Genomic DNA, 24,683 nt, shown 5'->3' with positions numbered 1-24,683 from the left:
ATTTGGGAGATACTATGAACAATTAGAGTTTGAGTATCAGTAGGGTTGGTTTGTTTCCAAAATCCTTCATCATCTTGTCTGGCTACTGCACTAACACAGGATTTGTCTGGGAATGCCCCCAGCTTGTTAAACTTGAAATGCCTCTTCTCTGGGCTGGTTTAAATAGCTCCAGCTATTTAAAAACACTCCAAAGAGAGGCATTCAGTGGGAGGCACCTGGAAGTGATGGAGCCAGTGTCTTGTGCCAGGTGAGCCTGAGTCAGCGTGCCGCTGCTGTAAACAGGGCTGTGCTCAGTGTGTGCTGGTGTGGCCTGCCCAGAGCTGTGCTGCCTGAGATTCTCTTCTGGTTTAAATCCTGGGGGAGGAGGAGGTGTTCCTGAGCTAGGCCAAAGTGTTACAGTGGGCAAGATACTTGATGGAGTAGTGTTTTGTGAAACAGGAAGGTTTTTGGTCCGAGGCACTCCATGATGAACTGAACTTGTGCTCAGAGACCTCTATAAAGATGTTACTCCTGACTTTAATGGGAAGACTTAGCCAGTCTCCAGCGATTTTGGGAAGAGCTGGTCATTGTGTCTGTAGAAATGATAGACCCAAACCAAAGCAGCAGGGAAAAGGAGAAGGCTGATTCTTCCAAATGGTTATATACACGATATCCAGAAGGTAACAGTATGGATTGCATTAGTACCAAGAGTTATTTAATACCAGTTGTTGGCTCTTCCTAATGCCCCAGTTCTGGCTGCAGCAGGCAGGAGAGGGGGCAGGCAGCGTTTGCTGCTTTCCAAAACAGGTGAAGTTGGACTGCCTTCAAAACCTGCTACTCAATCTCCCACATCCTTCCTCTGCTAACCAGTAACACTTCTAATTGTCCTTGTATTTGCCTTGGCCTCTCCACCAGGCTGGTGCCAATATAGACACCTGCTCTGAAGACCAGAGGACCCCGCTGATGGAAGCAGCAGAAAACAACCATCTGGAAACTGTGAAATACCTTATCAAGGCTGGAGCACTGGTAGATCCTAAGGTAATGACTTATTCCTTACCTTTGAAAGCCTCTGTTTATCATTTCTTGAAGCACACAGGCAGAGGGAACTGGGTTTGCCATGGTGTGGTGTCCTGGCTGCGAGCGGTTAGGAGCCAGTGCTGCCCCTTGCTCCCTTCGTTTGCTGCACCACACACGGGGGTGTTTGACTTTGTCTGGGGCCACTGAGTGTCACAAATCCCTCGCAGGGAATTTGGAGTTGGATTTCAGAGTTGCCTTCTCTATAGGCTCTAATGAGGCTTTGGAGGTGACATTTTAAAATGGGCTGGTAATTAGGTGCTTGCCAAGCCAGCAGAAATGACAGAGGAAGCTTTGCTTTGCTTTGCTTTCCAGAGGCCTGACGTGCGGGCTCTTGCAATCACGCCGCAATGGCAAAATTGGACCCCATCTTTAAACTCTACCCTTTAATTTAAGCAAATACAATAAAATGCAGCTGTCTGTTTGCCTTTAGCATGCTCTGGTTGCTTTGTAATCTTGGAAGATATACAAATCGTTTATAAGTCCCATAAATCAGATGCTATTTGGAACACAGGAACCCTCCCCACGTGAACTTCTTATTGTTCCAACCTGCTGCTGTCGGCGTGTTCCTTTGCTGTTGCTGGGGAGTGTGGCAGGGCTGGGAGGATGGCATGAGGTATGAAGTGCTGCTCACCCCAAGCACTCAGTGGATACTTGGGAGCCTGGTTCACCTCTCATATGAAGACAGGCTGAGAGAGTTGTGCTTGTTCAGCATGGAGAAGAGAAGGCTCTGGGGAGGACGTTATAGCGGCCTTCCAGTACCTTAAAGGTGCCTATAAAGAAGCCAAGAACTGTTCAGGAGGGCATGTAGCAGTAGGACGAGGAGTAATGGTTTTAAACTCAAAAAGGGGAAATTCAGGGTGGATATTAGGGAAAAAATCTTCAATGTGAGGGTGGTAGGTCACTGGAACGGGTTGCCCAGAGAGGTAGTGGAGGCCTCATCCCTGGAGATATTCAGGGTTAGGCTTGATGGGTCTCTGGGAGACCTGATCTAGTGAAGATGTCCCTGCGTACTGCAGGGGGGTTGGACTAGATGACCTTTAAAGGTCCCTTCCATCCTAACACATTCTATGATTCACAGCCAGGAAGGGGGAAAAGACAGGACCAGGTACCTACTGGTTCATACTGGCTGCTGTCCCGAGCATCTTGGAGCAATCTGGGTATCTCGCCCGGTTCATTCATGTGGAGGAGAAAAGGGGCTTTTGCTGCTGAAGGTAAAGGGAAGGGAAAAAATCCTGAGCTTGCAAAAGCAATTTAGAAGCCTGAGATCACGTCTGAAGTCTAGACTGGTTTATTATGTTAATTTGTTTCTTGCACCAAATTAGTCATCTTTCTGAAAGCAGCAACATCACAGTTTAAAATCATTTCCAGCCATTTTGATGAGAAATATGGACATAACTGGTGTGGGTGTGTGCTGAGCCTGCCCAGCCCCGTGGGGCTCTGGCTGGGGGGGCCACCAGGGATGGGATGGGGTGGGTGAAGCTTTTGATCCCCATAATAGGACACAAAAGTCCTACTCAAAACCTGCAGAGATTTGTGTTACAGTATGCCTGCTCTCCATGGGGTTCAGAGCTGCTCATACTAATCCAAGGGGAAAGCTGAGGCATCGTTGACATGTGGCCAGCACTTACAGGCAGCAGAACCTCTTCTTTATCCCAAGTAGCCCTTTCAGGGACATCCCTGTCTCAAGATGTTCCATCCTTGCTCAGAGGGTTGCTGTGCCATGCTCTCTGCTTGGCACCATCTGAAAGCTCTCTCCTCCCAACACTGCTTCCAGGTGCTTGGTAGGAAAGAGTCATTTTGGGTTTTCAGTCTTTGATTTCCTTCTCTTTGTTTCCTGGTCTCTAGGCCTTGCTCTCTGCAAGGATATAAATGCCTGATAAAATAATCAAGCTCCAGCCAAGATCTTTGGTGTTAGTGTGGAAGTGACTCTGACGTGACTCACAGCCTGTCCATCCCCACCAGACCCTGGATTCTCAGCTCCCAAAGGCATTTTTCCTTTCAACTATCTCAGTCATTTTTTATCTCCTATCCTGGCAGATGGCTGCAGGCACTGCTGGGGACTTGGTCTCTCAGGAGGCTCCTAGCCCCTGTGCCGGACACCCCTGTGCTCTGCTGCCAGGTGCTGGGATGAGGCCTTGTGCTAATAAAACACAACAGGAAATCCTGTAAAAACTGAGTGTTTCAGGTTGAGCCCATGCTGGTTTTCTGATGCAAAGTGTGAGCTCTGCTTCTAAGGGATTTATGCCTTCCCTTGGCTCTCCAGCACATGAGGAAGAGTTAGAGAGGGTCTGTTGGGGAACAGGAGCATTAATCCACCCAGGTTTGGGGCTGGTGCCTTCCCCAGGCTTCACAAAGGCGTCTGTTCCCATGGTCTTTGCACTCACAGCCTCCTCCTCTGCATGGGTTGCAGCTCTGAGCTTTGTGTGAAGCTCCATGTTGGCCTTGGTTGCTGCAGCTCTCTCCCCTCCTGGCAGCAGACCAGGGGGCGTTTTGGGAGTGCTCAGCTCCATCTGTGAACTTCTCTGCTGTTCCTGAGCATCACTGGTGTCACACAGACATGGGGAACACTGGGGAGGGATGTCCTCTGAGTGAGCACTGCTTCTGTGGTTGTGTGCAGGACGCAGAGGGCTCCACCTGTCTGCACTTGGCTGCCAAGAAGGGGCACTACGACGTTGTTCAGTACCTCCTCTCCAACGGGAAGATGGATGTCAACTGCCAGGTGAGCCCTTTCTCCGAGGGGCAGAAGCTGCTTCCCTCAGGTCAGGGACCTGAGTCTCAGTGGTGAGCAGTGGTTAGTGACGTACAGCCCTGCTGCTCAGGGGACCTGAAACACCTTACAGGGTGACAGAGAAGGCCCATCCCCTCCACTGACCTCGTGGAAACTCCTTCCATGGGCCTTGATTTGCAGTTTCTCCTGGACCCTGAATTTACAGGTGGAGTAACAGGCCTGAAGGTCTCCCTGTGGCCCTCTTAGCAGAGGGGTGGGATCGTGGACACGCTGTGGGATGGGTTGTGTGTGGCACTTGCCATTGCAGAGCTTATCCCTTGCCATGGAGCAAGGCAGTGCTGCATTGGGGTTCCTTGTCTGGGGAGAAGGCAGGTGATGAGCTCCCCCAGGCTGCTTGGGGAGCTTTGTAAGAGCTTTTACTTGAGCGGGGTGTTCATTGTGCCACTTGTATTGGAATGCCCTGGAGATCCATTGCCAGTGTGCTGAGCTGCAGATAAATTCCAGCCTGATGAGGCCTGTGGAGTGGAGTCACACTGGGCTCTGCAGGGCCCAGGGGAACCTCTCCCTGCAGCAGCATAGATGAAAGAAGGGTAATAGACATGGGGCGGGGGGCTGTGGCTCCCAGGCAAGGTGCACCCTGCCATGGCTGCCAAGGGGCTTGTGAAGCCAGCAGAAGGCTTTGCTGTTCCACACACCTCACCCTTTCCTCTCCCTCCCCAGGATGATGGAGGTTGGACACCGATGATCTGGGCCACTGAGTACAAGCACATTGAGCTGGTGAAGCTGCTGCTTGCGAAGGGGTCGGACATCAACATCCGTGACAATGTGAGGTTCTGCTTGGAAGCTGTTTCAGAAATGAGCTATGGTCTCACTTTAAAAAACAAAGAAGCCCAAGGAGGCAGATTTTGGGCTCAGTGCAGGGTGGTGGTCCCTTGACACAGGTGGTTTGGGACAGTGTCTGCAGGGAGAATTTTCCTCAGTATGCTGGGAAGAAGGTTACAAGCTGTCAGGAGGTCCTTTTCCTCCAGCCCTTCTGATAGAGCCTGTGAGAAAAAGGACCTGGAGGTGTTGGTCAAAAGCCCAGTAAACATGAGCCAGCAGTGTCCCTGGGTGACCAAGGTGGCCAAACAGCATCCTGGCTTGTGTCAGCAATGCTGTGGCCAGCAGGACCAGGGTAGTGACCATCCCCTGTACTGGTGGGGCACTGGTGGGGCCACCCCTTGAGTGCTGGGTTCAAGTTCAAAGACATTGAAGTGCTGGAGTGGGTCCAGAGAAGGGCAACGGAGTGGGGCTGGAGGACAAGTCTGTTGGGGAGTGGCTGAAGGGACTCGTGTGGTTTAGCATGAAGAAGAGAAGGCTGGAAGGAGACCTGGTTGCTCCCTGTAACCACCTTGGAAGGAGGGTGTAGCCAGGTGGGGGGTCAGTCTCTTCTCCAGGGAAGATTTAGTTTGGGTATTAGGAAAAACATCTTCACCAGAAGCTGCCATCCTCAGAGGCATGTAAAAGCCATGTAGATGTGGTACTGAGGGACCTGGTGACTTGTTGGTCTTAAAGGTCTTCTCCAACTGCACTGGTCTGCGGTTCTGTGGTGCTGTGCATCAGGCTGCAGCCAGCTCTGGGCATTGCTGCTTCTGACCCATCTGGCTCCAGTGCTGCCTCTTGGACACTGCCCCACGCAGATCCCCCGTGAGTCCAGACTTATCAGCCCCACCTTGGTCAGGGGCCAGTGTGTGCTGGGCATGGTTATGGGGCATCCTGCCTGCCTTTTGGGGGGCACAAGTTCGTACCCTTGTTTTCAAGATGGATTGGGCAGACGCTCTGCCAGCAAGTATCACAAAGCCTGGCTTTTCCTGGGCATAACAGGCACGAGGCCACTGATGAGGACAGAGCGTGCCCAGGCTGGCAGCTCTGCATGCTGGAGCTGGCTCTCAGTCTGCTCTTCCTCTCCATAAATCCTACTTGATGGGGATGCACTTTGTACTTTAGGAAGTGTGACTCCAGGTGAAGTACCTGGGAGCCCTGGGGCCCAGCAGTGCTGTGTGTCAGGCTGTACCAGCCAGTTTCATGGGGATTTTTCAAGGAAGCAGAGAAAATACAGGAGAGATGATGGAGGGGGGGAAAGGGAGAGAGCATCCAGGCTTCTGTTCCAGAGACTGATTATATCAGCATTGCTCCTCTTTTTTCTTAGTAGTGTGTTTCTCTTTTTTTATCCTTTCTGTCTCTAAGGATATTGATGCCCCAGAAGTGCCTGCAGGGCAGGCCTGGGTGTGAACTGGGGTGCTGCAGCTTGTATACATGAGAGAGTTTGATAAAGGAAGGGTAACTGGATTCACTGCACAGTGAAGTACCTGCCCTGCTGTCAGTTCACCCTCTAACGTAGCTCATGCTATTTTCTTGTCCAAGGCTGCTAGTGCTTTCCTGAGCCCAAGGGATATAAGCAGTGAGTTTGTTTCCCCAAATGCCTCCTTTTGGGGTGCTAGCAGAGGTGGGTGTTGCCACATCCTTGGGGCTCAGAAAGGCTCCAGCTGTTCCCCAGGAGTCGCTGTCCCCAGTCTGAACACCCTTCTTGGTAGGAGCCTTTATTTCCTTGGTAGCTTAGAGAGTTCCTAGGCCAGTCCAGATCTGACACTGTTCCTAAATGCAGAAGTCAGGGTGAGGGGGGGGTGGGTTTTGGGGTGCTTCAGAGTCCCAGCGCTGACTCTGAACACAACCAACCTTGTGGCTCTGGGGCAGAAGCCTTTGGCTACCATGTACAAAACCAAAAATCAAATGATGAAAATCAAATCAGCTCCATCAACAAGTTACTTGGGAAAAAAATCCCCTCTTAGCAGATGCGTGTGTCACGTATCCCTTACCGACCCTGCGTTTGGTGGCTCCTGATTGCAGTCATTAAGGAGCAATGTCACTTGTGCTGGGAAACATCATACTCTGGGAGAAAAGCTTTTGATTGTAATTAGGCTGCTGTTAGGCAGGAGCCAGTGCAAGGCAAAGCAGCCAGTCTAGGTGTCTGTAACCTGTCTGAGCAGCAGTGTGCAACCCACAGGGCTAATTTTTTTCTGTGTAGATTGGTACATGATGCTGATGAGGTTTTTTCCCTAGATGTTACCATAATGGGAGGCAGAAGCTGTATAGAAAGAGGTGTCCCCACTCCCTGGTATATGTTGTTAGCCTCCCCACTTAAGGAAGGATCGAAGTGAAGTTGCAACATCTAAAAGTTGGGCTTCATTTTTGCTTTGGGGAGAGAAAGGAAAAAAAGCCAAAAGCTCAGGGATCGTTCCCATCACTGAGGTGGTGTGATCGATGGCTTCAGAGCTTGTCATGGGGAAGGGTTCAGAAGGGTGCTGCAAATTGCACTGTAACAGAAAACATCATCATGGCTTAAAATATCTCCATCCAAAAGACGAGTGTTCAGCTATTTCCAGTGCTGCTGGTGAGAGAGGAGTATGCACAGGATTGAAGAGATGCCTGAAGTCAAATCGATTGCTTTCCCTGTGGCTTGTGGTTCGGTTCCCAGCACCATCACATACCCTGGAGCTTGTGCTGTGCTCTTTCTCTCTTGAATTTCCTAGCCCTGAGAGACACAGCTCGGCTGTGCGTGGTGGCACGCCGGCTCGGCTGTGTGCTGGTGACACGCCGGCTCGGCTGTGTGGTGGTGACACGCCGGCTCGGCTGTGTGTCTGCATTGGGGACACTCAGCTTCTAGCCTCTGTGGTGTGTTTGTTCATGTCTGTCACCTCTCTCGTGGATCGATCCAGATTGGTTTGTGGCTCAGGCAGACGATTTGCCTGTGTGTGTAGGGAAGGTGATGGGCTGCTCTGTGTGCAGCCTTCCGCGTCTCCGGTGCGCGGAGGCGGCTGGAGTGAGAACTCCCCACTTGCTTGTGTGGAGATTTCCCTGCCCTCCCTACTAGTCCCAGCCAGGAGGAGCAAGGGAGGGAAGGGAGATGGCAAGCCACACGCAGAACGCTGCAGCTGCAGAGCTGAGGATGGTGAAGTCCCGAAGTGATAGGGTTTTAATACACTAAACAGCCTCTACTCTTGTTTTCTTTCCCTCCAGGAGGAAAATATTTGTTTGCACTGGGCTGCTTTTTCTGGCTGTGTTGACATAGCAGAGATCCTGCTGGCTGCTAAGTGTGACTTACACGCAGTGAATATTCACGGGGATTCGCCCCTGCACATTGCGGCCAGAGAGAACCGCTATGAGTGTGTGGTGTAAGTACAGCCCTGGCCCTGCCACTTCCCTCCCTCCCCTGGGAGCTCCTTTCCCTGAGTTCTGACTGGAAAACTCAGGGGATCCTTTGAAAGACCTTTGGTGTTTAAGCACAAACCGAAATTGGGATGGAGGGCTTGTTTCTCCATCGCCCTGCTCCTCGGGGCGCTGGGTCTGGAATACCAACTGCTGCCAGAGCTGGTGTAAACAGGATCAGGAAATGTGGAGTGGTCCTGGAGTCTTGGGCAGCTTTGAGGGGCTGTGCTCAGCCTGGCTCCTCAGCACAAAGGCATCAGGCCTCCTTGATTAAAGCTCTTTTTTTGCCATTAGCATGGCATAATGCTGTAACAGGGCTGTTCCTTTGCTCTGTCACTGTTGTGAATAAAGTCATCATGTGTACTCACCAAAAGCTGGTGAGTATCAACAAGGGCCAGGTCCAGCACTGGTTTCCCATGGGACTCTTCCATTTCCAGCCTGCTCTTCTCGCCCCATGTCCCTCCCTGTGTCATGGTTTAACCCCCACCAGAGTCTAGGCCCCCCACAGCTGGTGGGAAGGGGGACAGACTCGGGTAAAAGTGAGTGAACTCATGGGTTGAAATAAAACCAGTTTAAGTAAAAGCCATGCACTCAAGCAAAGCAAGACAAAGAATTCCCTCCCCACTTCCCAGGGCAGGCAGTGCTCTGCCATATCCAGGACAGCTGCTTTCCAAACAGCTCCACTCCTTCAGTAGTTTCTGTGACCTGCCAGAGAGTTTCAGGCCCATCTGAAGTCAGGCTGGTACCACCAAGGTACTTGTCTGTGCCTGAAGCAAGGTGAAGCTTGCATGCTTTGCTGTCAGGAGTGCTTGGATCTCCAGCCTGTGGCTTCTGCCAGGTCCTTCCTGTAGAGAGGTTCACTGAGTTGTGCTTAATAATAAAAACTCAGGGATTATTCACTACTGCAGCTTCTTTCTTATCCTCAAGGGCTGGCTGGAGAGTGTGATTCTGCTTGTTTTACCTTGTGCAGTTTCTCCTGGGGGACCCTTACCCTTTGGTTCTGTTTTGCAGTCTCTTTCTTTCCCGGGGCTCGGATGTCACTTTAAAGAACAAGGAGGGTGAGACTCCACTCCAGTGCTCCAGCCTTAACTCTCAGGTCTGGGTGGCCCTACAGATGAACAAGACTTTGAAAGAATCATCTCCTAACAAGCCTGCCCAGATAGAGAAGGTCTTGAGCAGGTGAGGACGTGGCAGACTTTGCCTGTGGGTCATCAGCTAGAGCCCTTGAGAGGGGGAGGCTGGGGGCCTGGTTTGGGGAATGGATGTGAGTGCACACTGAGCTCTTTAAACTGGTGTGAAGGTCAGTTTGAGCTTAGAGAGAACTAAGCACATGCTGATTCAGACCGTGGTTTGTAAATCCGTCCTCTGAATGGGAATGTTTGCAGGCACAAAGAACAATCTCTAAGGCAGGGTGGAAAGAGATGAACTCTGTTCTAGCCTAAATTGCTTTCAGGCTTTGAGTGCTCAGTGATCAAAGCCAGAGCTCTGCCCTGGGGTGGTGCTTGCATGGCCCCATGTTCCAGGAGCTGTTCTTCTGTGACAGTTCTTTCTCCCAATGACAGAGACATCGCCCGGGGGTATGAGCGGATCCCGATTCCCTGTGTCAATTCAGTGGACAATGAACCCTGTCCCAGCAACTACAAATATGTTTCACAGAACTGTGTCACCTCCCCGATGGACATTGATAGAAACATCACTCATTTACAGGTGAGGGAGCCTGTGTATCCCCTTCTGGTTTTTCCTGTGCATTCAGAGACATTGCAGTGCCCTGTGCCTCAGGACAGGCTTCACATTTGGGAATATTGCCCTCCCATTCTAGCTAAGTCTGTAGTCCTAAACTCCAACTCTTGCTCTAGGAGATGGGATTCTGCTTTGCTTCGCTCCTGAGACCTGAGATAACCCCTGTGTTCAGCTGGGTGCTGTAGCAGCAGCCTTTGCCTGCTGGCTGATGTGGCTCAGATGTATCGTTTCCTGTCTCTGGGAAGTTAGCGAGTTGCTGGGAGACCTTCCTCATGCTGTCTGCCTTCTGACTGCAGCATCTGGGCCAGGGTCTTCATCACGATACTGGAAGTCCTCGAAAGGCTGGGTTGTGAAAGCAGAGTTGGGGAAGCATAGGGTGAGGGTGATCCCTCTCTGGGCACAGCTCTTGGGTGACTGAAGTGAACTTCCCGTGCCCCAGCCCTGTTGTGCAGCAGCTGGTGGTGGGGCTGTGTTGGCTTGGGGAGTGCCGAGGAGGCAGCCAGCTGGAGCACCCCTGTGGGAAGAAGCAGCAGGGGAGGGCTGAGACATCGTGGTGCATCATCTCCCTGTTCTGGTCCCTCCTCAGTGCTTTCCTTGTTCTCAAGTGTGGAGTACAGCTCCTAGGACATGGAGGAAGGTCAGTAGCAGAGGGGGACACGGAGATGTCTCATTATGAGATCCTTTACTGCAAGCTGGAGTCCTTGGACCTCTGTAAATAATGGAGGGAAAATGCCACTGACCTGTTGAGGCTGATTATCTTTCTGGCTAACGAGCTGCAGCAGGAGGAGGAGGAGGCAGAGACTTGTGGTTTCCTCTCTGAGTCACAGAAGATGCTCTTTCAGTTCCGGGCGAGCGGAGCGAAGTTAACCCCTCTGCTTCTCTTCCAGTATTGCGTATGTATAGACGACTGCTCCTCCAGCAACTGCATGTGTGGCCAGCTCAGTATGCGCTGCTGGTACGACAAGGTGAGGACTCAGAACCCTCCTCTTGGCTTAGGGCTGGTGTTGGAACTGAGCTTTGCACACTCTGGGTGTCTCATAGTACCGTAACAACAGTTCCTTGCACAAGTCCTCTACTTCTTGCTCTAAAATGCCTGCAGTTGTAGGCTCAGCTTTGAGGTGTGTGCGATAACAACGTGTGTACTCAGGAAAGCTTTCCTGGTGGTAGTTATTTGTGGTACAGTCGTGCCAGCTGAGCCATTAATTACACCGTTTAATAATCCATGCGTGAAATCCGCTTCCGTTCCAGAGCAACGTAAACCAGGGGAGGGGAGCTGAGAGGCTTCTTTTTCTTCCCTGCTTTTATTTATTGTGATCTTGCTGGATGAAAGGCAAAGTAAAGATGTTTTACCTGCAGCTTTGCCAGAAACCTGGTGTGTTTTGGGTTGGTATCCTTCAGTCCTCAGGGAGGTTTGCACTTAGTATTCTGACAGGTTCTGCTAAGAAGTTCTGTGAATCTCTGCACATTTTTCCCAGGGGGAATTTTGGCATCTTTCTTTCCTTTGTAGCCATTTTATTTACACCTTAAATAGGTGATTACATCTCTCAAACCTTAAAAGCCAAATTTGTTACATGCGATGAACTGTGTCCCCTCGCTTCCTTAATCCTGTATGGTTGGTAAATAATTGAGTTGTAGCTTTTTTGGGAGGGTTATTTGGGAAAATAACGTGGTGCACAGAACTTGGGTGCACTGGCATTGTATGCTGGAAGTTTAGGCTCTATTCCAGAGATGTCCTAAGCACCCGCTTCTCTCCTCAGCACTGCAAAATGATGATGATGATGATGCTGCACACTGGTTTTTTGCACAGCCCTGTAAGATACTATTTTTGGTGGTGCACAGGGTGATGCCAGGCAGCAGAACTCTAGGTGGTTTCTTGCTGTTCATCAGCTTTTGGTGATACCGGCAAGTGTGCTGCTGTCAGGGCAGAGCAAAACCAGTGCAGAAGTTGAGGTTTGATGCTGGTTTTGGGGAGGTCTGGGCACGTCTCTCCACCTTGGGGTTCTCTGGCCTGTTTTTACACTAGGGGGAATCTGGGGACCCAGGAATAGACCACTGACCTAGTCTTGAATGTCTCTCCTCTTCAGGATGGACGACTCCTACCTGAATTTGACATGTCTGATCCACCGCTGATCTTCGAGTGTAACCACGCCTGCTCCTGCTGGCGAACCTGCCGGAACCGAGTGGTGCAGAACGGACTCAGGTGAGAAAGAGGATCCAAACCCACCTGATCCTGGCAAGACCAACACCAAACCCAGCAGCAGCTTCCTGGCTGTAGTCACAGCTCACCCATAACACCCATAAAACAGGAGTAGGGGCAGGTACCACCAAACAGCGGTGGGATGCAAGTGGGTTCCCGTACGCAGCTGATGGGGATGAAACGACAGCAGGTTGATGAGTTCAGTTAATATTTGCACCCTGTCCCTGCTACTGTCACATGGGAACTGCAGCTCTTTCATCAGCCTGACCGTAAACCATATAAATGGCTTGTGGGTTTGCACAGACAGCCTAGATGTAACTTCTCATGTGGAGAGCTGTGAAGAAAACAGCAGCAAAGGCAACTGCAAAGCTTGAATTTGGAAGATTTTGTAAGTTAGCAGCCTATATTAGAAATGTAGGCCAGTGTGCCCAGACTTGACTGCTTAACATTTCCAAATGTTCAGCTTAGAGAAAAGAAGACTAAGGGGGGACCTTATTAATGTTGATAAATATCTTCAGTATGGGATGCAGGGGGAAATGGGCAGCCCCTTTTCAGTGTCTGTGGAGACAGGACAAGGGGCAATGGCTGCAAGTTGGAGCATAGGAAGTTCCACACCAATATGGGGAAGAACTTTTCCCCAGTGAGGGTGAGGGAGCCCTGGGACAGGCTGCCCAGGGGGTGTGGAGTCTCCATCTCTGGAGAGATTCCAGCCCCGTCTGGACGCTGCCCTGTGCAATATGAGCTGGGGAGCTGCTTTGGCAGGGGGGGGTTGGACCCCATGAGCTCTCGAGGCCCCTTCCAACCCCTGGGATTCTGTGAAATCATTGGCACATCTCGCCCTGAATTGGATACCTGAATACCTGTCGGCCTCTGTGCTGCCAATTACGCTGTTAACGATCTTGGTGCCAGGCTAACAATGTGAATGGTTTGGTTTGGACCTCTGCTATGGAAAAGTTTGCCTCTGTGCTGAACATATCAGCACAGACCTCAGAGGTGTCCCACTGGAAAAAAAAAAAAGTCTTCTGCAAATTTTTTTCTAGTACTGACACCCCTTTTTTTGCAAGCTTTGTAGTTTCAGTGACATTTAGCAACGTTAAAAATAAGTAAGGAAAAGGCTCGATGTGTTTTAACAGAACTTTACCCCTCTCTGGTTTTCCCTGCCAAGCTCCAGAGCTCCGGTGTCTACGTGGGTGTTTATTTAGGAACTGTACAGCTAGAGCTTTTGCTTTTGCATTTTTGCCTTGCTGAAGTGTTTTTCTGTAAAATGGGAAGGGGTTGGAAACCCAACCATGAGCCTGGGAGAGCAGATCTGTTGGGAAGCTGGCAGTAGGGTCAGGTGCTTGCCAGAGCTGTGCTCCAGGTCCCTTGGGAGGCAGCGGAGGAAACCTCCTGCTTTTGGGCTGCAGCATGACACGGGGGTGCTCCCACTCCATCTCCAGCACTTCCTTTATCAGATTTGCTCCAAATTAACTCCGCTCGGCAGCGCACACGTTTCCATCTGGCAGGCTGGCCCGGCTCAGCCAGGGAGCTGAGATCGGAGTCACGGTCCTGCTGCTGCCGGTGTCAGCAGAGCCTGAACCTGAGCTCAGCTCCCTGCTCTGCTGTGATGGATGAGGCAGAACATGGGGAAGGTTCCTCAGGCCTGGGATACAGTGTCATAACTGTTTTCTCTGAGAGCGATCGTTCTCCTAAGTCATGGTTTGCCCTGGTGAAGGCTCTGGGGGCACGTGCGCAAATACAAGAAAACACACAGCCCCTGGTTTGAGCTGACAGTGCAAAGAGGGAATGGGTGGGGGAAGAGACCTACTGGAAAAAGCAACAGGGTGAAGTTAAGGTGAGCATCAGATTTCTCTTGATTCCGATAACAGCGTTGCTGAGAGTGGGTTTTAGATCCCTCGGGGGCAGAGCAAGCCTTCCCTAGCCCTGGAGACTGTTCATCCTGCACTTAACTCAAGTTCTGGCTGAGCAGGAGGCAGAATGACTTACAGGATTGTTTCTCTGCCTATAAACTCCATCAGTAAAATTCCATAGAGCAGCTATTACATCAAGAAGTTTCAAGTTGCAACATTTCTTCCTTGTCTTTCAGCCAGGGAGCTGGATATGATGGAGTTGCTAAATGCACTGGCCTCAGCAGAGGGCAAAGGGATCAGAGCACTTAGCTGAAGGTGTTCTAATTCACCGTAAGCTCCCTGCCTTGCCCCTGCAGCACCCCTCCCTGTGGACCTATACTGCCTTAAGTCCCCTTCCAACTTCCCTGCCTTCCCCTGAGTGCAGGATGTATGCACAGAAGGGAGGAGAAATGCTGATGGGGAGATTCTGGTACCCTGTGTGTAAATCCTCAGTGGTGTAACCACACGGAGCATCCAGTCCCGTGCCCCCTCTCCAGTCCCTCGGTGTGCACCTTGCATGGTGCAGCTGGGCAGGGGAAGGAGTCCCTTGTTCCCATCTGAGCATCTGCCCTGCACACTTGGAGCAGCAGTGGGAGCAGAGTGTACCCACAGTGGTGCTGAGAGCTGGTGGGGGGGGGAATGTTGGAATCAGCCCTGAGTGGGTGCTGACAGCGGGTTGCTGGGCTGCTGCTCACCTCTCTGCGCAGGCGGCTGTCTTCCCGCGCGGCGCTGCCTTCAACACGCCTTCAACTCCTCTCTTGCAGGACTCGACTGCAGCTTTTTCGGACACAGAAGATGGGCTGGGGTGTCCGGACGATGCAAGACATTCCCCCAGGAACCTTTGTGTGCGAGTAAGTGGCCCAGCTTTCCTTCACACAAGCACTGGCTTCCCAGGGCCTGGCTCCTTTGCTCCTCTTTCACAAGAGGTTTTCACACAAATCAAGCTGGCCTGGAGCCGAGCTGCTTGCCCTCAGCAGAGGTTTCCTGACTCTGTTTCCTGCTCTGTGTGTCCTTTTCCTCATCGTGTGGAGCTTTCTCCCTTCCTTCGTCTTGCTCAGCTCTCTTGCCCCTCTGAAACACAAGCCATGCATGGGGGGGAAAAATGCCATTGGGTTGTGCTGCAAATGTGGTCACTGTGGACATGAGACACTTAAGGCCAAGGCAATTTGGAACAACTTTTTTATACAGCATCTTTCTCTGTTTCAATACTGGCCTCTCAAGAGGTTTTCCAGTGTCACAGCTCTGGCTTTACTCTGATTCAGCAGAACTGTAAAGCACTTGGCGTTACCCATGTGTTCCAGCCCCGATTCAGTGAAGTACTTAAGAACAAAAATGTTCAGATTTATGTCAAGTGACAAAGCTGCTGTTGAACCCCCAGGTTTTAGGCTTTTAGAGTTTTATCTGAACTTTATTAAGTGTTTTGGGAAGTGTTTTCTCCATCGTGATACTACAGGGAGTTAGGACCTCCTGAGTAAGGCTGGACTCACATCCTTCGTGGAAATAGGTGCTGAGGTGTTTTAGAAGTAGTTACCAAGGTTTTATTGAGGGTGGGAAACTGAGGAAGATTATTGCAGAATTAAAAAAAGAAGGATAAGAGAAATCTGCAGTGAATGGGCCCAGTGTTTCTTGCATGTGTGGAGCTGCCAGGCCATAAAATGCTTTTTCAAAGGCAGAAATCTTCAAACTCAGTTTGTGGGGAGTGTCTCAAGTCTGTCCTCAGGTGGGGTTCCTGGCAAGTACCAAATGTCCCTGTGTCCTGGGTCAGCACCCAGAGATGAGCCAGAGCCTGAGAGTAAACTCCTCACAGAGAAAAGGGCACTTACTTTCCCAGATCCCACTGGATGCTGACTGGCAGGAGGGACAGGCAGTGGTGAGCAGCACAAGGAAATGGGGCAGCCCTGTGCAGTGGTGTGGTGAGCTCAGGCAGGATGTGTTGTAGAGCACATCAGAGCTGATGGGTACAGATACCACAACCATGCTTTACTCTTCCTTCCACCCTTGCTGGGAGCTGCTGACACAGTTTCAGTGGCAGGCACTATCTTCTTCATTATCTAAATGAGCTGCATACTAAAACCCTGAGCTAAATGATGTCTTGCCCATGCACATTCCTTCTTGACTCCTACAGTCTTACACACACGTTATTTACTCAGCTCACCAGCTCCAGTCCTTCTCCTTGAGCCAGCAGCAGTGATGCCCATCCTGTGATTGTGTCTGGGCAATTAGGGACTTGGGTTCTTCTCTTCCCCATCTCTGGCAAAGCCACCCCACTGCCAGCGGGGCTCGGGGGCTGCTTCCACACAGCAGCTCCTGGGGTTGTCTCATGTGGAAGAGCGTTTTGTGTTGAAGGTCTCCTTTAGAGCCCTGAGGAGGGAGCAGCTTTGTGCAGAGGTCATTACTCTGCTTTGGAAGGATGACCTGTAGTCCTTCATTTTTCATGTGTGCCCACGAGGGGCAAATCTGGAACAGCTCTCACAGTGCTTTTGTTGTGCAAAGCTCTGCAGGTCCTGACTGTTTCTGTGTGTAAATGCCTCTTTGACACACATGCTGCCTTTCTATTTGCTCTGTACTTCACATACCTTTTGACTTGTCTCTCTGATCACTCCAAAAATGTGTTCCCTTCCCATTTCTGCATTTCTCCCTCTGGCAGCAGCCTCTGCAAGGAGCATCAGAGCAGTTTGGCAGCTGGGACTGAGGCTGTGCCAGCGCAGTGGTGAGCCAGCCCTCTTCGTTGTCTCCAGGGCTTCCCAGACCCCAGCTGCTCCAGATGCTTCAGCTCCTCTAGACCCTCCTACTAGCAGCATCCAGTACCTTCAGCATGGTCCTAGAAGCAGCAGCTTAGCAAGGGGAGATGCAGCACATCACCCTCCCTGCCCCACTGGGATCCCAGGGAGTGTTTGGGCTCTTCCACAGGTGCTGAGCAGACCCATGTGCTCGGTGCAGGTTTCCCCTGGACTCTGAATTTCCTGGTTCTCAGAAGCTGTGGTTGCTCACCATGTGCTGTTGTCACTGTGGGTTGTTTTGAACCTGCTCTGTGTTTGGCTGCCAGACAGTGAAACTGCTTGTTCTGGAAACAGTACAACTGGTAAAGGGCTTTTACTGGAGGGGCTGTGAATTAATGGGGGTCAGAAACCAGAGGTTTGAGAGGATCCCCTGTGTGCCTTCCCACACGTGTCCGTTATGTGGTTTCCAAATATCTCATTTCTGTACCAAGCAGAGATGCTTCACTAAGATGCCATCTCCATCAAGCCAGGTACTTCAGCCAAGCCTTCAGGCAGAGAAGCCCCAGGCATCCCATCTCCCACACCCCACAGAAGATGCTGGAGCCTGTGCTAGGGGCTTCTTGTTTCTCTTGACGTTTGTGTGGAGCACACTCTGATCTGGCAGTGATGAGTGGCAGTGAGAAGCTCCCAGATGTAGTTACTTACCATCATCATGCTGAACATATTGCTGAGGAGAAAGATGCTGGCTTGACTTTGGGAGTCCTTAAATGATGGGGCTGATGCTTCTGCTCTTTTTTTTGGGTAGGAATGTGTACATCTTGTGCATCCTTCCCTTACTTTGGACCTGGGAAGTTAGGGAACTGTTTCTATCCATCAGCAGTCCTGGAAAGGAAGTGAGTTCCAGGAAAAGTCTTCAAAGGAACATCAAAACAAGAGTTTTGAAGTAGAATGTGGGGTTCTTGTTTCACTGAGCTGCAAACCTGAAGTGCCTGGCCCTGAGCAGAGTACCTCTCCTTGCAGTGTTATTCAGCTGTTTCTCAGCTGCCACTGGCCACTGAGCCACCCTACAGTGAGTTCTCCCCCTCACAGCCCATCATCTTCCTTTAGGTCACCAACAAGTGTGTGATTCCCAGTGATGCTACAGCCTTACAGGAGCACTTAATAAACAGCAAAACACAGTGGGGGCAAACAGGGGAGTAATGTGCAGCGCCAGCCTCTGCTCTGGCAAAGCAGCCTGGCCTGATGGCTTGGATTTGGCAACTGCAGCCAAATGATCCCTTGTCACAGTGTGTGTGGTCCTCTCCAGGTTAGTGTTTCGGGGCTCTCTGCTTCCCCACCCCGAGTTAAACGATGCCTCGAGCCACAGGGGAAGTGGGTACAGTTGGTTAACACTTTGAAAATGCCTTGGGAGCTGAGAGGAATGCTGGGATAATGGCTGCTCATCAGGGAAGGCTCTGTGGATGCTGTGAAGAGTGTTTCATATTCCTATCGTGAATCCTTTGCCTGTAATTAATTAGCAGTGCGTTGCAGGCCGGGAAGGCTCACGCACCAGAATCTGCTCTGCTGTTGCTCCTTTCTCCTATCCACCCTCCAGCTCAGGACCCCTTGTGTCTCCCACTTTGACTGTCAGGGCAGGAAGTGCTGAACCTTGGCAGTCCAGCCCAGTTTAATGGAGACAGTGAGACAGATGTGGGAGCAGCAGTGCAGTGGGTTCTCCTGCACCAGGGGGGTTTGTAGCAAGCCCAGCATCTGTCTGGGACGCTAAAGGTACTGCGAGTGTTCAGTGCCAGGACAAGCAGCACCTCCTTCCCAGGGCTGGCATCCAATTTTACAAGTGGTTGTTACTGGGATCACAGCTCAAGATTTATTCTGGTTCAAGAGGGACTGAGGAAGAAGCCTAGATTCTTCTAGGGATCCCACCCAGTTAGGTTAAGCCTAAGACTTTTAAAATACAACTTTTTAAGGTGTGTAGCTGATGTAATCAGTCAGAACACCCTGGAAAATACAAGAGGGGGAGACAGACATTTTTCTTCAGGATCTAAACTGCACAAACATTGCAGTGGTGTACAGGAGAGCCAAGACATGAGTCTGATCATGAGTGTAAGGACAGGGGGATCAATGTGTTCATCGGGGCCAACAAAGAGATTTGCAAAAGGAAACACAGTTCTTGGGAGAAGGTAAATCTTGCTGGAAGTAAGATTCCATTCTTAATATTAAAAGTGTTGCCCTGAAAAGATGGAGTTTGGAGCCAGAATTCAGCTGCTGCAAGTTGGCAGAGCGGAGTTTGCCCAGGTGGCTCTGCATGAGCTGCCCGCTCTAAGGCTGTGGCTTGCCGCCTGTGAATCCTGTTCTTTTCCTCTTCCCTGAAAGGGCTGTTTAAACTCAAGCTTGTGGTCTTATTTCTGCCTTTCCTGTTTGCCCACAGGTACGTTGGAGAGCTGATATCTGATGCTGAGGCAGATGTCCGCGAAGAGGACTCGTACCTCTTCGACCTTGACAACAAGGTATTGTATCTGAAGGTGCCTAAGGAGACAAGCCCAAGGTCTTGCCTCTCTGAAAGAGCAGAGAGAATATTTAGCTCCATCTTGATGGAGCTTCTCTGCAAAGAGGAGGATTGCACTCTCACTGTGTTGTAGGGAGGCTCCGGGCTTGGTGAATTGGTACCAGAGCCCAGCAGTGCTCATGGTGCGCGATACCCACGCTGGCTTTGATGCAAGGTGCTCTCCTGCCAACACCGTTTGGGTATCCGGGTTCGGTTGTTGACACTTGTGTGTGTGCAGGCTGGCAGCTGGGGGGATTGACAGGTCTGTAAGTTCCTCCTGAAAAGATGAGCTGAAAGCCTGAAAAAACCCCTGTTCCCTTACAAAGGGATCCCTCTGCCACCCTGGCAGGGACGTGAGGCTCGTTCTTCTGGTAGCCATCCCGTGCTGCTCTGCGGAGGGGCTGTACTGAGCAGAAATGCAGCTTTGAAAAGTGCCATCTAAAGCTTTTAAGCAAGGCCATTGCTTGAGCCTTGTCTTGGGAAAGGAGGAGGAAGGTGAGCTGGGGACTCTGAGAAGTGGGGTGGCTTCCAAGGGAAGCTGGAAAACAGTCTGTCTTCTTTCTGTCATCAGCTGGTGACAAAGAAGTTTTACTCTATTTTTTTAGCCTTTTTTTTTTTTAAAGTGACACACATTCACTAGCTGAAAAAGAGAGAAGTGATGGGGTTTGCAGCCAGTCTGAGAGCAGAGGGGTCAGTCTGAGAACAGAGGGGTCAGCCTGGTGTTCAGAAGGTGAAAAGCAACCAGGACTTGAACGTGGTTTGTGCCTTTATGAGCAGCAGCCTGCCTGGGGCTGGCCTTGCCAAGGGGCAACCTCTGCTCCTTGAGCCTTCAGTGAAACCAAGAGGACACCTAAGTCTGGGCACAGCTTTCTTCATGGTGCCTTTCGAGTGGTGCATCTGTAGCAAACCAGGCACCGAGTGTTAGAGAGGCCGGTGGGGATGGGTAGAGGAGGGCAGGGCAGAGCCAGGCAGGTCTTGTGGCCTCCTGAGTGATGGGAAGTTGTTGAGATGTGAACCCCAACCCCAGGAGGGGCAGATGGGATCCTGGTGTGTCTTGAGGGAGTGGTTTGTGCTGTAGTGAAAGAGGGTGGTGAGGACATCGTTTCTGATGTCCTTGCACCTCGAGTTGTCATTCAAGGCCCCATGTGTGGTGAATCATTCGGGTCCTCTGGTCACATCCCACCCTGTGTCTGACCGAGGGTGAGTGTTGAACAGCCAGAACTTGCTGCCATGGCTGGGTCTCCGAGGAGGACACATGGCACAGCAAACACTCTCTGGTATCTCTTCAGCTGCTCAAAGGAGTAAATTTCTGGCCTCTCTGCTGGAGAGCTGGAAAAATCACACTGTTGGTTGTTTCTGTCCATGTTAAGCCATGTCGTGGTTTCACCCGGCTGAGGGCCAAGATCCACGCAGCTGCCTGCTCCTTACAGGAAAAGAGCAGGTTAAAGGGAAGGGGAGGGGGAATGTGAAAAGTAAGGGAAGGGAAAAGGAAGAGAAAGGGGCAAATAACCCCAAAATCAAGAAATTAAGAGGCCCGTGGGTTGGGATAAGGATAGTTTACTAAGATAACAGAAAGATACAATGTAACAATACTAACAGGACTTCAAAGCAAAATATATGAAGCTGTTGATACACAATGCAGTTTCTCACCAAACCACACAACTCAGGCCGTGCCACCCAGAGCCGTCCCAGAACCCGACCGTCCCCCAAGAACCGCGCGTCCCGGAGCCTCCCCAGGCCTTCCTCCCGTCAGCCCCCGATATCCTGGGCAGGACGTAACTGGCGTGGAATACTCTCTTTGGCCAGTTGGGCCACCTGTCCTGGCTTCGCCCCTCCTTTCTCATGAAGAGCTGAGAAAGTCCTTGACTGTCTGACAGCAACTAGAAACAGGGTGTTATCAGCACTACTCCCATCTTACTCTCAAACACAGCATTCATCTGCTGCTACAAATGAAATTAACTCCATCCTGACCAAAACCAGGACAGCCACCATGTGACTCTTCTGTTCCCGATGCCCTGGTAGCAAGGTGGGGAAGCTTTGGGACTTGTCCTCCTCAGCAGCTTCTGCTCTGGCAAAGTGACAGAGCAGTAGTGTGGTAGTGGGCAACGTCCTCCCCAACCGTGGCCTTTCCATGGTTAAAAGCAGGAGGGTGATGGGAATGACTTGAAATTAGAGCCAGTAACACGGTGTGTGATATGGGACCATGTGGGGTGATGCCTCCCCCAGTCGCTGGGACATCTTCCCTGGGCTCCTGCACCCATTGGGTGGTGTGATCTGGCGCAGCTCATCCATTAACGATCGCGAGGTGCTTGCCCAAAAGGGAGCTTGAGCACCGCTAATGGATCCTTTTGCTTTTGGCCTCTTTGCAACTGAAATTAGCTTCAGTAATTAAAGTCTCTGCTTTGCACAGTCATTCTCTGCTGGAATAAAAAAGCCCTGAGGGGGATTCTTTTATTTTCAAGGAAAACAAAATATTACTGCTCCATGGGCTCTCTGGAAAGGGAATTTCTCTGTTCTCGCTTTGACTTTTATCTGCAAAAACCTGTGTTTTCTTGAGGCTCTGGCTTTGTGTTTCCGAGCTGTCGTGTTCAATTAGAGGACAGAACAGATGCCTGTTCCCTATCCAGTGGCTTTTACCCAGAAGGTGTCTGTCTGCACCAAACACCGATCCTGCTGCGCCAGGCTGGGGCTTCAGCAGAGCTGGGCTGGGGAGAGCTCATGGGCCTGCCAGTGCCATGGGCATTTTAACAGATCCTGGGGCTGGTGGGGGCACAGTGTGTGCATAGAACTCTGTTTGCAGGGTGCTGTTGGATATAAAAGTGTGTTCAGCCCTCTTAAGCCTGCAGCGGGGTCCTGCCCTCGCTGCTGTTCCTGAAGCTCTCCAGGGGATTAGCAGAATGGCCACTGGTTCCACCGTGGGTTTTAGTGAAACGAGTGGCGGTAACGACATTCAACCCGACCTCGACTAATGAAAGGTGCAACCTGTCTTCTCTAGGATGGAGATGTGTACTGCATAGATGCCCGTTTCTATGGCAACATCAGCCGCTTTATAAACCACTTCTGCGAGCCAAACCTCATCCCGGTGCGAGTCTTCATGTCGCATCAGGACCTCCGCTTCCCCAGGATTGCCTTCTTCAGCACGAGGCATATAGAAGCCGGAGAGGAGATCGGGTAGGTGCCGTCCCTGGGGCTGCTTGTCCCCCAGGGAGCCATCGCCTTGCTCAGGGAAGCACCGAGCTGGAAGGCTGGAGGAGGGATAAAAGTTCTGCTGCTCTCCAGTCCGCATCCTTGGGGATCCAAAAACCAAGCTCCATCCCCTGGAGCTTTGGAAAAACCCCAACTGAGGACTGTGACCCCAGCGTGAGGGGACTGCTGGCCCTTTGCTTTGTGGTGACCCTGTCTCTCTCTCTCTCTCTTGCAGCTTTGACTATGGAGACAGGTTCTGGGACATCAAAATCAAGTACTTCAGCTGTCAGTGTGGTTCACCCAAGTGTCAACACTCAAGCTCAGCGCTGGCCCAGCGGCAGGCGAGCACCTCGTCCCAGGACACCCAGGAAAACGGGCTCCCTGACACCAGCTCTGCCTCGGCAACCGGCTCCTTTTGAGGCTCCGATCCTCAGAGACTTGACTTGTTTTAACCCTATAGATTCACATACTGTCTGAATTTCCATTTAAAGATTTAAAAAAAACAAAAAAGCAAAAAAAAAAAAAAAACCCCACCCACCAAAAAAAAAAAAAGAGAAAACAAACAAAAAAAGAGAAAAACCAAACAAAAAAAAAACCAGGGGAAAAAAAAAACCCGCTCAAGGAAAGCCAAGGGTTTGGGACACTTAGGGCTGTGCCACCGACTGTTACTTGAGGAATAACTAAAAGCAAATCCCACCTCGGTGATGTTCTCCCCTCCCTGGTTTTCACAGCTGCGGGTGGAGGGGTGGCTGTTTCTACCACGCGAGCGTTCCTGGCCTCCATCTCTTAATGTGCTAAGTGTTGTCAGAGCCAAGGGAGAGCCGCCCGTCCTCCGACTATCGCTAATTGAATGGATCTTTCATGCCAAGTCATCTCCAGTTCACTTTTAATAAACTTTGAATACTTGATGGGACTTTGTTTCTAAAAGCCGGGGGTGGGGAGGGTGGAGCAGGGAGGGGGAGGGATGTGCTGGCGTTGGGGTGTGCGTGGCACAGCCCCGGGGCAGGTTCTGCTGGATGGGTTTTGTTGGTTTGGTTGGGTTTTTTGGTTGTGTGTTGTGTTTTCTTTTCGTTGTTGTTGGTTTGTTGGTTGTTGGTTTGGTTTGTTGTTTTTTTTTTCCTTTCTCCCACATCTCGCAGGACTTTGTGGTGGGGCCTTTCTCTAGGAGCCTGAGGCCACCTCCAACAACCACCCTCCTCCTCACCAAACCCGCCGGCTTTTTTTCATTCCTCTTCCCATGAGAAGAAACCCACAGTCCTCACCGTCCCTGCGCTCCCTGGCTGCCCAGAGACGCTGCCCCCAAGACCCTGCTCCCTCCAGGCTCTCTCCATTACCAACCAGCTCTGCTCTGCGCCGCTCGGCCGCGCTCCCGTCGCAGAGGAAGGATTTCCCTCGCCCCGCCGTCGCAGTAGCGGTTTTGGGGAAGGTTGAAGGGGATTGTACAAGACACTAACTTCAGAAAAATCTCTTTTCTTTTGTTTTTGTTGTGGTTTTTTTTGTTTTTTGAAATAAAGTGAACGATATATATATATTCTAGAGAACCTCAACTGGCGTCCGCCGGCTGCGGCAAGAAGATCCCAGATGCCACCAGCTTGTCTGTTCCCATCGCTTTGTACCGCTGGGCACCTTCGATTTGATTCATTTTTAAGCCAACACGCTATGAGGTTTCAATAAACTGATTTATTTTTTACCATTGCTGAAACATTGGGGGACTAGCATTAACACAGAAAAAGGAGGAAAAAAAAAGCAAAAAAAAAAAAAAAAGAGGAAAAAAAAACCCACAAAAAAACCCACAAAAAAAAAAAAAGACAAAACAACAAAAAAGAAACCACAAAACAAAACGGTGCTGATTCTGGTGTGATTTTTTGCTCACCACGTGAATATAAACTATCAATTGTATAAAAAGAACAAAGTGATTTTAGTATAAAAACCGCAGGAAAAAAAAAAACACAAAACTTTTTTTAAATTGTTAGTATTGTAGTGTGAATAAATTCGCCATCACCTTTTGTGTGGTGGCTGGGCAGGTCATTCTCTGAAATTTTGGGGTTTTGTTTGTTCTTTTTTTGTTTTGGCATATATCTTTCCATACTGTAATTAGTGCAGTAACAGGTTCTTTTTTTTTTGTTGTTCATCTCTTCTAGAACATTCATAATGCCCTCATGTTTATTATTATTATTTTTTTTTCTGTTAATGTTTTTGACAGTTTTACAGGAGCAGTCTTTTGGGCTCTGATCATTTTCTTGTTCTGTTTTCAATGAAATCAATAAAACAAAAAAAAAAAGAAAAAAAAAAGAAGAAAGTGCTTTAAAAGGACTTTGGACTTTTTATCTGCCTGTTGGGGATGCTGGGCAGGGGGGGGCATGTGTGGGGCTGGGATGGG

General features: G+C 50.5%; 1 protein-coding gene across 1 annotated transcript in view; it reads left to right on the top strand.

Moving 5' to 3' along the window:
* Positions 1-24,215, top strand: part of EHMT1 (euchromatic histone lysine methyltransferase 1) — a 60,537-nt gene extending 36,322 nt beyond the window's left edge. The window contains exons 16-27 of the mRNA XM_084272368.1: positions 895-1,017; positions 3,674-3,775; positions 4,505-4,609; positions 7,841-7,995; positions 9,041-9,208; positions 9,592-9,736; positions 10,657-10,734; positions 11,854-11,969; positions 14,620-14,706; positions 19,001-19,079; positions 22,113-22,288; positions 22,539-24,215. Of these exons, the coding sequence (XP_084128494.1) occupies positions 895-1,017; positions 3,674-3,775; positions 4,505-4,609; positions 7,841-7,995; positions 9,041-9,208; positions 9,592-9,736; positions 10,657-10,734; positions 11,854-11,969; positions 14,620-14,706; positions 19,001-19,079; positions 22,113-22,288; positions 22,539-22,722 (1,518 nt within the window). The 3' untranslated portion in view covers positions 22,723-24,215. The remainder of the gene's footprint in view (positions 1-894; positions 1,018-3,673; positions 3,776-4,504; positions 4,610-7,840; positions 7,996-9,040; positions 9,209-9,591; positions 9,737-10,656; positions 10,735-11,853; positions 11,970-14,619; positions 14,707-19,000; positions 19,080-22,112; positions 22,289-22,538) is intronic.
* The last annotated feature ends 468 nt before the right edge of the window (positions 24,216-24,683 follow it).

This window comes from Gallinula chloropus (genome assembly GCF_964237585.1).
Source record: "Gallinula chloropus genome assembly, chromosome: 18".
NCBI classification, from domain to species: Eukaryota; Metazoa; Chordata; class Aves; order Gruiformes; family Rallidae; genus Gallinula; species Gallinula chloropus.
The sequence above is the reverse complement of the archived record's forward strand: the minus strand, read 5'-3'. Positions and strand labels throughout refer to the sequence as shown.